At 56.6% G+C, this 13,583-nt stretch overlaps 1 protein-coding gene across 1 annotated transcript in view; it reads right to left on the bottom strand.

Moving 5' to 3' along the window:
- Positions 1-5,210, bottom strand: part of LOC135892207 (kallikrein-15-like) — a 12,968-nt gene extending 7,758 nt beyond the window's left edge. The window contains exons 1-3 of the mRNA XM_065419917.1: positions 5,171-5,210; positions 1,715-1,868; positions 163-328 (exon numbers count right to left, since the gene is read on the bottom strand). Of these exons, the coding sequence (XP_065275989.1) occupies positions 163-328; positions 1,715-1,868; positions 5,171-5,210 (360 nt within the window). The remainder of the gene's footprint in view (positions 1-162; positions 329-1,714; positions 1,869-5,170) is intronic.
- Between the last annotated feature and the right edge of the window lie 8,373 nt (positions 5,211-13,583).

Genomic DNA, 13,583 nt, shown 5'->3' with positions numbered 1-13,583 from the left:
TCTTCCCCTTCCCCCACCCCGTGCCTATGGCTCTGGGACAGCCACCCTCCGCACCCCGATCCTGGCCCCCCTACCGGGGGCGTTGAGGGCAGTGCCCCACCCTGACACCAAGCACTGCTTGCCCGGCTCCGCACACTGGGAGGCCAGGCCCAGTGGCTGGACGTAGCGGTTGAGCGTGGCCGGGGTCTGCAGCTTGAGCAGCATGATGTCGTTGTCGTGGTCCGTGCAGTTGTAGCCGGGGTGGATGATGCTTTTAGCCACGACTTTGTACTGCTCGGTGCCCTCGCGGGCATACAGGTTGTAATCCCCCAGGCGCACGTGGATGGGGCTGCAGGGGAAGCAAAGAGCTGGATTCACCCGTCAGGACACTGACCCCAGGACTGAGACGCCTGAATCCGGCAGGGTCTCAGCTTTCTGTTAAAACAAAAATTGCCTTTCTAGCCCTTGTGGTTTTGGAGAAAAGGTGGGAAAAGGTCTGAGACAGTGACACTGCCTGGGTCTGCAGAGAGCCTGAGCCCATCGCTGGGAGGGGGGGAACTGCCCTGAGTGCAGGGCCGGCTCTAGGTTTTTTGCCGCCCCAAGCAAAAAAAATTTTGGCTGCCCCCCATCCCAGCCCTAGGCTCCCCCCGCACCTCCCTGCTGCCCCAGCCCTGGGCTTCCCCCCACCAGTGCTGACTCCGCCCGCTCCCCCCTCGCCTCCAGTCGGTCTGGCGCTGGCAGGGTCGGGGTAAGTAGGGGGGCTCCCGGGCCCCGCCTTAGCTCAGGGTCCCTCCAGCCGGGGCTCCCACCTCCAGGACCGGCCGGGACACGGGAGGGCAGAGCCGGGGGACCGCCCAGCAGGGGGCTGAGGAGCCAGGGCAGGGCAGCCCCAGAGAGAGCGTAGCCCCGGAGTGCAGGATGCAGGCCCCACACGGCAGCGCCCCGGGCACCGGTCCCCACTATGGCCCCGCTGCTGCTCCTGGCCGCCCTGCCACAGTCCCTGGGTGGCTCGGGCCGCTTTGCCCAGCCCCGGCTGCGGCGCTGGGGGGCGGCCGCCCTGCGACACCTGCAGGTGGCTCCGTCCACCCCGCGGGGCGGTCCCCAGCCCGAGTGTCCCGCGCTCGGAGCCCACCCGGGCATAAGGTGCAGGCGCTGCTCCCCGACGCGAACTGCAGCAGCCTCAGGGCGCCCCCCGTATAGGACGCGCTGCTGCTGCCAGGGCCGGCTCTAGGCTTTTGCCGCCCCAAGAAAAGAAAGAGGGGAGGAAAAAAAAAAAAGGCTGGCTGGAATGCCGCCCCTGAAAATTTGCCGCCCCAAGCACGTGCTTGGTTTGCTGGTGCCTGGAGCCAGCCCTGCCTGAGTGTCACTTACACAGTGACACTGCCTGGGTCTGTAATGCAGCAGGTTTAAAACAAACAAAGGAAAGTGTTTCTTCAAACAATGCACACTCAACCTGTGGAACTCCTTGCCAGAGGATGTTGTGAAGGCCAAGACTATAATGGTTCAAAAAAGAACTAGATAAGTTCATGGAGAACCAGAAGCTGGGAATGGGCGATGGGATGGATCACTTGATGATTATCTGTTCTGCTTATTCCCTCTTGGCCCCTGGCATTGGCCACTGTCGGCAGACAGGACACTGGGCTAGATGGACCTTTGGTCTGACCCAGTCTGGCCGTTCTTATGTAACCCAAACCACACCCCAGGCCCCACCCACCCCACACTCAGCCCCACCTACCCGGTCAGGCAGTGGGCTGCAGTCAGGACCCATCTACTGCTGATGAGGGTGGCGCCGCAGTTGTACTTGGAGCGTATGAAGATGGCTGCCTGCCAGGGCTGTGCGTGGGGGTGGCATGGATGCCCCTTGAGCTTTAAACTGCCCCAGGCTGCAACTGGAAAAAGAAGACGCAGATATAGTGGCAGATCTCCATCTCGCCCCCAAGGGCCCCTCCTGGGATACTGGAGAGCAGGGGCTGAGCTGGGTGAGCAGTGCACGGGGGTGATGGCTGAGCAGGGGGACAGGCCCGAGCTGAGATCAGGGCCCCATGGCACTGGGCGCTGCCCAAATACACAGCCAGAGACAGTCTCTGTTGAAGCTGAGATCAGTGCAGGGCAGCGCCACAGCCAGGAGTAGAAAAGTCAGGCACCCAGAGTCCCCATCTGCAGAGGGGTCGCAGCCACGTGTGCGACAGGGCGTGCACGTAGCGCTGGGTCACAGCCACATGTGCGACGGGGTGTGTACGTGGTGCTGGGTCGCGGCCACGTGTGCGACAGGGCGTGTACGTGGCGCTGGGTCATGGCCACGTGTGCGACGGGGCGTGTACGTGGCGCTGGGTCGCGGCCACGTGTGCGACGGGGCGTGTACGTGGCACTGGGTCGCAGCCACGTGTGCGACGGGGCGTGTACGTGGCGCTGGGGCGGGGCCATGTATGTGTTGGGCTGTGTGACATTCTGTACCTTGGGGGAAAGCCCTGTAACCCCCATATTCCTCATTTATATATAATTGCGATATTGCATATAAAGCAGGCCGTGTGAGATATCAGGGGAAAGGTTATGATCTGCTGAAAGTCATTTCTCTCTCCATAGATGTGTATCATTAATGCATATAGAGTTATGAGAATTGTGTTGTATGGTTGTCACTGAATCATGCTGCAAATTGGGGAATCAGCCAGATATTAACTCCCCAGGGGCAACAGCAAGGAAAGTAACCAGGGCCTTGGTAGGTGTCAAACAACCCATCAACAGCCACTGTCCAGCAAAGGACTTAAAATGCAATGACTCACTTACATGAGGCCACACCAGGGGAATTGCTCAACCTTGCCTGGTGACTCAGCAATAACCCCCAGACATGCCTGGACTCGTGTTCTCCAAGCACATGGGACTGAGGTTATAAAATAGACACGGGGCCCCATGCTGGGCCTTTCTCCTGCCCCCACCTACACTGCAAGCAACAAGGACACTGAGAAGACTGAAGACTCCAACAGAGGAGACTGGCCCAAGTTTCAAGGGTGAAACCTGTGTAGTATGAACTGGAATATCCAGGAGGGGTGAGAAAAACTGCTTAATCTAGATGCTGCCCAGTCATATAGGGTTGAGAGTTTAGACTCTGTGCTTATATTTTATTTTGGTAACTGTAAGCGGGCGCAGACTCACCCGGCAGCGCCTCCTGCTGGTCATCTCATGGAATTAGCTCATCCAGCCTCCGGAGTGCCCTCTGCAGGCCGGTGTCCCTCCCGGACCCGATGCCCTGTTGTCTGGGGTGTTGCCCTCTGGCAGTAACCCCTCCCAGCTCTGGGTCTCCCCCTCCCAGGGGAACCCCCACCCACTATCCCCACTTCACCTCAGTCTTGGCTACTGCCCAGTCTCCATCTAGCCCCCGTTCACTGGGGCAGACTGCAGTACCAGCCACTCATCACAGGCAAAGGGGTTTGGACCTGCTGCCTCTGCCTACCCGTGGGCTGCCCCCTACAACCCAGTACCTAATAGACCTTAGCAGGCCTGCAGCCTGGGGCTTTCCTAGGCCAGAGCTCCCCAGCTCCCTTGGCCTTCCCCCAGCCCTGAACCACTCCAGATACCTGCAGCCAGGCCCGTCTCTTTCTGAACACAGAGAGAGACTGCTGAGTGCCTGGCTCCCAGCCTTTTTATACAGGCCGGCTGTGGCCTGATTGGGGTGTGGCCCAGCTGCAGCTGCTTCCCCAATCAGCCCAGCTTTTAGAGCTACAGCGCCTTCCAGGGCTGTTTTTACCCCTGCAGCCCTCTTTCAGGGCTGATTTCAAGCCCTTCAGAGCAGGAGCAGTGTCCACCTCGCTACAGTAACTAACTCTGACATTTTGCCTATCACTTAATATCACTTAAAATCTAGCTTTTGTAGTCAATAAACTTCTTAACTGTTTCTCTTTACCAGGGAGTTTGCCTGAAGTGTTTGGTGAATCTGCTCAGGTGTACAAAGGCTGGTGTGTATCCACTTTCCACTGTGGAAGTGGTGAACCAATTAATAAATTTGCACTGCTCAAGATGAGCAGTGCAGGATGGTATATTCTGGGGTACAAGGCTGGGAGCTGGGGGGATTTGGCTGGTGCCTTTCTCTGTGTGATTTATGAGCGGCTCTGGGACCATTCATGCAATCTAGCTGGGTGTGGGGCTCCACATGCGGTTGTGCTGAGTGATCACAGCGCCTGGAGGGGTTTGCTGCTTGTCACGAGCAAGGCATTGTGAGAGACAGCCCAGGCTGGAGAGTTAAGGGGACACAGCGGTCCCACAGTCCCAGGCTGCACCCCAGAGATCCCATCACAGGGTGTGTATGTAGCACTGGATCATGGCCATGTGTGCGATGGGGCGTGTACATAGCGCTGGGTCAGGGCCACGTGTGCGATGGGGCGTGTACGTAGCTCTGGGTCACGGCCATGTGTGCGATGGGGCGTGTACATAGCGCTGGGTCAGGGCCATGTATGCGATGGGGCGTGTACGTAGCGCTGGGTCAGGGCCATGTATGCGATGGGGCGTGTACGTAGCGCTGGGTCAGAGCCATGTATGCGATGGGGCGTGTACGTAGCGCTGGGTCAGGGCCATGTATGCGATGGGGCGTGTACGTAGCGCTGGGTCACGGCCATGTGTGTGATGGGGTGTGTACGTAGCTCGGGGTCACACACACAAAAACGCATCTCCCCTCTCCCACACACAAACTTGAACACTCACATAATCACACATGTCAGCATCTCACCACACATATGCAATCTAACCACCACACACACTAAAACACACACACAATCCCAGCCTCAGGGGGACACACTCCCCTATATGCACACACCCCCTACACAACCCCACCTCTGCCCATACACCCACACACCCACATGCACACTATTACATGCACATACCCGTGTACATGCACACACACAAACACACACGTGAGCACACTAACACACACATGGGAGCACACTAACACACACGTGTGCTCACACAACAGCACATGTGCAATGCACACACCAACACATGCACACACATGTACAGGCACGCACACACAAATACGTGTGTGCACAGACTAATACATGGGTGCAGACACACACATTAACACGTGCACACACATGCAAACTAACATGTGCGCACACACTAACACATGTACAGGCACAACACAAACACACGTGCACACACACACTACCACGGGGGTGCAGACACACACACACACACACACACTAACCTGCAGTCCCCAGCAGCAGCACGATGCTCAGCAGCTTCATGGGGCTTGGTGGCGGCGATGGGCGGGGCTAAGGGCTGCTGGCTCTGCAGGGGAGATGGGAAAGGGGCGTCACTCCTGGGGAACTGGCCCCGCCCACAGGCTCTGCCCACTGCCACCTGCTCTGGGTTTGATGCCTGACTCTGTTGGACCTCCTGGCAACCGGCCCCGGGGGGGAGTCCAGTGCCCATGGCTTGGCCCATCCTTAGCATATCTGGCACGGGCCACATGGGCACTGGGAACTGGGCAGAGACGTACCTGCCTATCCCTCCATCCCAGATACACCCCGCCTGCCATTCTTCCCCCATCCATCCATCCATCCCTCTGTCCCATATATGCCTGTCCCCATTCCTCCATCCCTCCCCATTCATCATTCCATCCCAACAGATAGATAGACACACAGACAGACAGGGTGTATAGACAAATAGCTTTGTATCCCTGCACACATTTCTCCAAGGAGCTGAGAGGTGTAGATTTCCCAAACACCCCCGCCCCCACGCACCTACCACCTGGGGTCCAGGAAGTGTCAGATCTGGGACCGTCCCCTGCCCCCCAAAGCTCAGTCATAATGATCCCCCGCTCCCTGCCCCCAGCTCAGACCCCAGAGATTCCCTTGCCAGCCCGGCCTCCGTACGCCCAGTTCCCCTGTGGACTGAGTGGGGATGGAGCAGGTGAATTCCCCCCCCCCCATCCACCCCTGGAGACATCCCCAATCCCCCTCGCTCCTCAGCAGCGGACTCGGATCCCTTACCTGGCCAGGGATCAGCACCAGGCACTCGGCTCTGGAGGACACTAGCCAACACCAGCCCTCTCCAACCTCCAGCCGCCCTGCTTTTAACTGCCCGCCCAGCCGCCCCGGGTGCCAGGGGCAGCATTTACGGGGCGCCGGACGCCGGCTGGCCTCCCCACCCGCACCTAATGAGAAGCTGGCGCTCTCTAATTAGCACCGCTGCTAATCCTAATAACGAGGCTTCAAAGGGCTTCGCCCCAGCCTCATCCATGGCATGGCTCACATGGCCAGAGGGATGAGCCGATACCAGCTGGTGCCGTGTTTACCAGCCATGGTGGTGCCCAGAAACATGCCACGTATTTCTGGGCCCTGACTGCAGTCTGGCTAAAGTAGGGAGTGCAGAGTTCTGGCTTTGAATTCACTGCAAGAGCTGGAGGGCTCTGGCTGGTATGCAGTGGTTTGGCAAAGCAGCTGTTCTCCTGGAGCGGATCCCTGTTTTCATTTTCAAAACAGCCCGTGGATCTAGGGGTAGGGATGGGAAGACGACCTTGAAAAGGGGAAGCGAGAGTGAGTGACACAGCGACGCTGCCTGGGTCTGCCGAGAGCCTGAGCCCATCGCTGGGAGAGGGGGGAGCTGCCCCAAGGGTGACCGACACAGCGACGCTGCCTGGGTCTGTAGAACCTAGCTTCCGTCGTAGTCAGAGGCGTGAGTGTGTCCAGCAGCCACCCGTCTGGCATAAGAGATATGGAACCAAGGATATGCTCGCTCAAGGGCTTTCCATGAGCGGCAGGGCCGCTCCCTTGATCTGGAGTCAAAGGAGGGGAGGAATAATTGGAAGTGAATTCAAGAGTGGCTGGGGGACGCAGCTGGGTGTAGTTCCTAGGCTGCTATGGGGCCCTGATCTCAGCCGGGGCAGGGACCGTCTCTTGCTGTGTCTGGGCATCGCCTGGCACGACGGGGCCCTGATCTCAGCCGGGGCAGGGCCTGTCTCTTGCTGTGTCTGGGCACAGGGCTGAGTTTTCCAAAGCAGCCGAAGGATTTATGAGCCCCCTTTCATGGGGCGCCAGCCTGACCCTACTGAAGTCACTAGATTTGTCAAGGAGAACCAGGATTTCACGCCATGGTGTCTAATTCCCCTAGGCAACTCTGATTACCCCAGCCTAAATCTCCAGGCTCAGACCCACTCTGTAAAATGGGGGTGATGGCCCCGCCCCATCTCAAGGGGGTTACACCGGGGAACGGTCGCAGCCCACTTTCATAAAGTCCATTTGTTTCACCCCAGCGCCATCAGACAGTCAAGTGCTGCCACCTAGTGGACTGTTGCGGAGGTGCGCTGGGCCCCGAATATTTTCACAAGTTTGAAAATATTTATCCCAAAGTGGGATTAAAAAGCCAAAATCTCGAAAATTTTCACCAGCCGAGAAAACCCAACATTGTTTTCGGCTCGGGCCCACAGACATGGTCCGATTGGATCATTTCAAAAAGGTTTGTTTCATTTTGGGGCTCTCTTTTTTTAACCTTTTTACTGGGCTAATTCGCTTAAGAACTAGATAGATTCCTGGAGGATTGGGTCCATCAACGGCTATTAGCCAGGATGGGCAGGGATGGTGTCCCTAGCCTCTGTTTGCCAGAAACTGGGAATGGGCAACAGGGGATGGAGCACTTGATGATCACCTGTTCTGTTCATTCCCTCTGGGGCACCTGGCACTGGCCACTGTCAGAAGACAGGATCTAGATGGACCTTTGGTCTGACCCACTGTGGCCGTTCTTATGTTCCTATGTTCTTAAAGCGGCATAGAAAGAGTCGGCTCAAGCCAGAAAAACCAGACTTCGTTTCATTTTTAAAATGTCAAAATGAAACATTTTGATACTAGCACAACTTCCCACCCCGCTCAAAATATTTTTTTTCAAATTGGAAGATTCATGGGAACCGCCCCGTTTACAAAGTTGCATTTTAAACAATTCAGCATTTTCGATGAATAATCATTTTGTCGATAAATCCCCCGTTACCTGAATCCGTAACAGATTTCTGTGAGGTGTCGGATGTCACACACAGCTATGGGAATAACTGTTTTTTCCACTGGATAGCTGAACCAGAAGAAGAAAAATAGATTCCGGTCGACACAAAATGAATTCTTTTCACATTTGTCAGTATTTTGTTTCATTTTCAGGTCTTCTAAATAAAACTGCAGTGAAATTCGAAACAAAAAGGTGTTTCAAATTTTTTAAAACCCTCAAAATGTTCCAAAATATTGGAAATGACAAAATGCAACATTTTGATTTTTTTCTGTTTTTTTTCCCCGACCAACACAACTTGGTGAATTCAACTCAAATTCTGAAAATATTTTGACTGACCCAAATCTGCAAGATTTGGGGGGGAAAAAAATTTGACCAGAAAATGTTCACCCAGTTGCACTGGCAAATGCCAATTTACAACTGAGCCCCTGGTGCAAAATGAATGGCATGATTATTATGTATTATAGCAAGGCCTGCCAACTCCAGGCACAGACCAGGAGACCCTGTTAGCGTAAATAGATTTTAAAATGGCTAACTGATAGATCTCTTATCATAGGAATGAGGTGGAGGCTCCATTACTCCAACTTTCCATTGAGATTGGGCAGCTCTTTCTAAAAGCTCCGCTCTAGCTCATACACCAGATATTACTCCTGGGAGAATTCTGTGCCACTCCGCATGTGCATAATTTATGTCCCCCGCAGATTTCTTTGCTCCCCCACAGAAAAATTACTTTCTGAAGGGGGAAGCAAAAGGAAACCACAAGAGTGGTCATGTGACCCTCCCCAGCAGTTTTGGGTGCCCAGGGCAGGTGGCAGAGAGGTAAATCACTGTGGGACAGGAGGCGGGACTGGGGAAGACCCGGCTGGTGGCTCCTACCCTGCGCTGGGCTCAGCTGCTAGTCCCGGCTGGGCTGGGAGGGGACTTCCTCATCCCCTGCACGGCATCCAGGGCCATAACAGACCCACCCCCAGATTTCTCCCCTGGCTTTAGGAATCTCTGCGAACTGCCCACCCATCGCTCCTCAGCTGCAGGGGGAGGGATCACTGTACGGGGAGCTACTCCCCCATCTACCCGACCCCTGTGTTTCCAGACCCCATTGCACCCAGACACGCCCGTTGAGCCTCACCCCCCCCCGGCACCCAGAATCCCCCCTGATGAGCCCCACTCCCCTTGCACCTGGACCACCCTAATGAGCCACCTGCACCCAGATCCACACCCCATTGAGCCCCAACCAGCTGCACCTGGATCCCCACCCCACTGAGCCCCACTCCCCCAGCATCTGGACACCCCCCACTGAGCTCCCCACACCCAACCCCCCCTGCCGAGCTCTATCCACCCCACACCCAGATCCCTCCCTGCTGAGCCCCAACCACCTGCACCAGGACCCCCCTGCAAAGTCCCATTACCATTGCACCCAGACCCCCAACAAGCCCTTGTGCATCCAGATCCCCCCCCCCGCCCCCACCACATTCGGATCCCCCACTGAGCCGCTCGCATGCAGCTTGCCCCACACTGAACCCTCTCAACCCCCACCTGGATCCCCCACACTAAGCCCCTGCACACTTGGATCCTGCCTTGCTGAGCCTGTCTCCCCACACCTGGTGCACCTGGCAAGGAGGGGCAGGGCCCTGGGGTGTTTCTGGGGCAGGCCCAGTCCTTGCGCTATGTCAGGGTTGGGTGCAGCCTCACTGCTGAGTCCACACCCGCTCTGGCCTTAAGTTCTCCTCCACCCACCAGATCCATAGCAGACGTAGAGCAATGCAGCCGCTTACTTCAGTGGGTTCAATGAAGAGCCCGTCTTATCGGCACTGACCCCTAAACTGGCCCCCAGCCCCCCATTGGCTACCTCTCTGCCACCAGGGTCCCCCCACCCCTGACAGCTGGGACAGTCCTATCAGCACATATAGACCGATCAGCTCCATTCGCATACAGACACCCACCCCCCCACAGCTGGCTAGGTGTCTGGCTGTCTCTCTCCGTATGCATGCCGCATCTAGCTAGCTAGCTATTCCCATTATACACCTGCACCTATCTGCCCATCTATCTCCACACACACCCCTCACCTACCTACCTGTCTCCATAATTCACCCCATCTATCTATCCCATACGCCCCCTCTATCTATCTCCATAATTCACCCCATCTATCTATCCCATACATCCCCTCTATCTGTCTCCATAATTCACCCCATCTATCTATCCCATACGCCCCCACTATCTAGCTCCATAATATATCCCATCTATCTATCCCATACGCCCCCTCTATCTATCTCCATAATTCACCCCATCTATCTATCTATCCCATATGGCCCCTCTATCTATCTCCATAATTCACCCCATCTATCCCATACGCCCCCTCTATCTATCTCCATAATTCACCCCATCTATCTATCCCATACGCCCCCTCTATCTATCTCCATAATTCACCCCATCTATCTATCCCATACGCCCCCTCTATCTATCTCCATAATTCACCACATCTACCTATCCCAAACGCCCTCTCTATCTATCTCCATAATTCACCCCATCTATCTATCCCATACGCCCCCTCTATCTATCTCCATAATTCACCACATCTACCTATCCCAAACGCCCTCTCTATCTATCTCCATAATACACCCCATCTATCTATCCCATACGCCCCCTCTATCTAGCTCCATAATACACCCCTTATCAATCTATCTCGGTACACACACGTCTATCTATCTATCAATCAATCCATCCCCATAATACACCCCATCCCCTCTATTTGTCCATCCCCCTACCCACCCTGTATTTGTCCACCCTCCATCCATGCCCTGACACACCCCTCATCTCTCTGAGCGCTCCCTGAGTCGCCCAGAATTCCAGCACATTTTCCCTTCCCTGATTTTGCCCTTCCATGGACTGGCTGGTTCCTTGGGCACAGGGAAGGTGGCAGGCCCGGCAGCGGGAGGAGCTGGTCCTGTCTACACTGCAGAGGAGGCAATCTAGGCATGGGGGGGGAGGGAAATCAGGCTGGGGCCTGTCATCGTCATTTACTGTCCAATCGCCAGCTACCTGGCAATTCCCCAGCCCTGGGCCCTGATGGGCCTCAGTTAGAAGCCTGCACTGGGCTGAGCCATTGGTGGGTTTGTGTGCAGTGCCTGGGAGGAAACCAATTCCGGAAAACAAAGCTCAAAGCAGATGGAAGCAGGATTTGAACCCAGGTCTCTGGGGAGCTAGGGACCAGCAGGCCAGCACCTTACCGCTCAGCCCCAACGAGAAAGTGCCTTAAAAAGCACCACACTCAACCATCATCAGAAACGGGACCGGGGGGCTGCGGGTCAGGAGTGAGGTGCATCATGTGGGGGGGCTGCAGCTTTGGGATAGAGGTGTTTCTGCGATGTCTTCCCTGGGGTGAGTTTCTGCCTTATTTCGGGGTTGGGGGCAAGAGGCAGGTGATTTAAGGCAAACTTGGCTCCGGGGTCTGCATCAGCTGGAACATTTCTGTACAAAACAGAGTCTTTTGGGAACAAGGGAATGGAGCACGTAGGGCCACATGGGGGCGCTAGACCCTGAGAAATGAAAACCAAATGGGTTTATTCCCTGAGCTATGGAAAGGTCACAGGGCAGGAGCCCTAGGGGATTGTGGGAAAGAAAGTCTGGGGTGGGAGGGAGGGAGGCTTTCTGCAGACTCAGGCAGGCCTCACTGCGCTGGTTACACTTGGGCCACAATTGACAGATTTGCTCTGCACCCGTTGTTACTGCTGCTATTACTGGTTAGGGCAGTGTCGGGAGACCCCAGCTGAGATCAGGGCCCCGTTCTGCCGGGCGCTGTCCAGACACAGCGAGAGACAGACCTGCCCCAGCTGAGATCAGAGCCCCGTTCTGCCGGGTGCTGTCCAGACACAGTGAGAGACAGACCTGCCCCAGCTGAGATCAGAGCCCCGTTCTGCCGGGTGCTGTCCAGACACAGCGAGAGACAGACCTGCCCCAGCTGAGATCAGAGCCCCGTTCTGCTGGGTGCTGCCCAGACACAGCGAGAGACAGACCTGCCCCAGCTGAGATCAGAGCCCCGTTCTGCCGGGTGCTGTCCAGACACAGCGAGAGACAGACCTGCCCCAGCTGAGATCAGGGCCCCGTTCTGCCGGGTGCTGTCCAGACACAGCGAGAGACAGACCTGCCCCAGCTGAGATCAGAGCCCCGTTCTGCCGGGTGCTGTCCAGACACAGCGAGAGACAGACCTGCCCCAGCTGAGATCAGGGCCCCGTCGCACCAGGCGCTGCACAGACACACAGCGAGAGACTTTCCCTGCCCCAGCTGAGATCAGGGCCCCTTTGTGCAGTTGTTCTCAAACTTTTGTACTGGTGACCTCTTTTACATAGCAAGCCTCTGAGTGCGACCCCTAGGGTGACCAGACAGCAAATGTGAAAAATCGGGACAGGGGATGGGGGGTAATAGGAGCCTATATAAGAAAAAGACCCAAAAATCGGCACTGTCCCTATAAAATCGGGACATGTAGTCACCCTAGTGACCCCCCTTATAAATTAAAATTTAAATATATTTAATACCATTATAAATGCTGGTGGCAAAGCGGGGTTTGGGGTGGAGGCTGACAGCTCACGACCCCCTGAGGGGTCCTGACCCCAGTTTGAGAACCCCTGGTGTTGTGCCAGGCGCTGCCCAGACACACAGCAAGAGATGGTCCCGGCCCCGGCGGCGATCAGGGCCCTGTCGAACCGGGTGCTGCCCAGACAGTCCCTGCCCCACAGTTTGTCTGAATAGACACGGCATGGTGGTGGGTAAACTGAGGCCCCCAAAGGGTCACCCCAGCAGGTCACAGTGGGGCCAGGCCAATGCGGGTCATAATGGGGCTAAAACACCACCCGCCTGGCCCTGCCCCTCAGCTGCAAAAACTCCCCACGCCCCACTGGACCCCACCCTGCTGCAATTGTAGCTGACACTGACTGCCCCCCTGCAGTGGTGAGGGGGCTGGGCTGGCCAGGCTCCCTTCCTGGGGAATAGTTAGGGGATGGGAAGGGGGTTGGGGTCATTCTAGTCAGGTGGGGGTGGGGCAGATTTTGGATTTGAGGGGTTGAGGGGCGAGGGACAGTAGGGCCTGGCTCGGCGTAAGGGGTCACGGGGGTCAGGGTGGTTCTGAATGGGAGGGCTCAGGGGAGCAGGGCAGGTGTGGGGTGGCGTCAGGGGTTGGGGTGTATTTGGGGTCACAGTTGAGGTTGGTGGAGGATTTGGGGTCAATGGGGGGCTTAGGTTTGGGAAGGGGGGTTGGTGGAGGGTTCAGGGGGTTCAGGATTTGGGGTCACAGATGGGGGACATAGGTGGGGGACTGGGGTATTGGAGGGGGAGCTGGGTGGGGTTGTGGGGGTCAGTATATGGGGGTCACAGTTAGGGTTGAGTTGGGGGTCAGGATTTGGGGGCATGGCCTGGGGGGTAGGGGGTTTGGGTCACAGCTGGCACTGGGGGGGCAGTCTCAGTCCATGAGAAGGGGCTGAGGGTGGGAGTGGCACTGGGGTCCCTGTTGATCTGGGGGAGCCCTGACTGTGACCCTGCTCCCCCCAGCCTCATGGATCCCACCGAGGACCCCTCTCTGAACTGGGACGCGGACAGCGCCAGCTCCAGCACGCTGGGGGGCCGAGCCTGGGGGGCCGGGG

The sequence above is a fragment of the Emys orbicularis genome, chromosome 20, assembly GCF_028017835.1.
Source record: "Emys orbicularis isolate rEmyOrb1 chromosome 20, rEmyOrb1.hap1, whole genome shotgun sequence".
Lineage (NCBI taxonomy): Eukaryota > Metazoa > Chordata > Testudines > Emydidae > Emys > Emys orbicularis.
The sequence above is the reverse complement of the archived record's forward strand: the minus strand, read 5'-3'. Positions and strand labels throughout refer to the sequence as shown.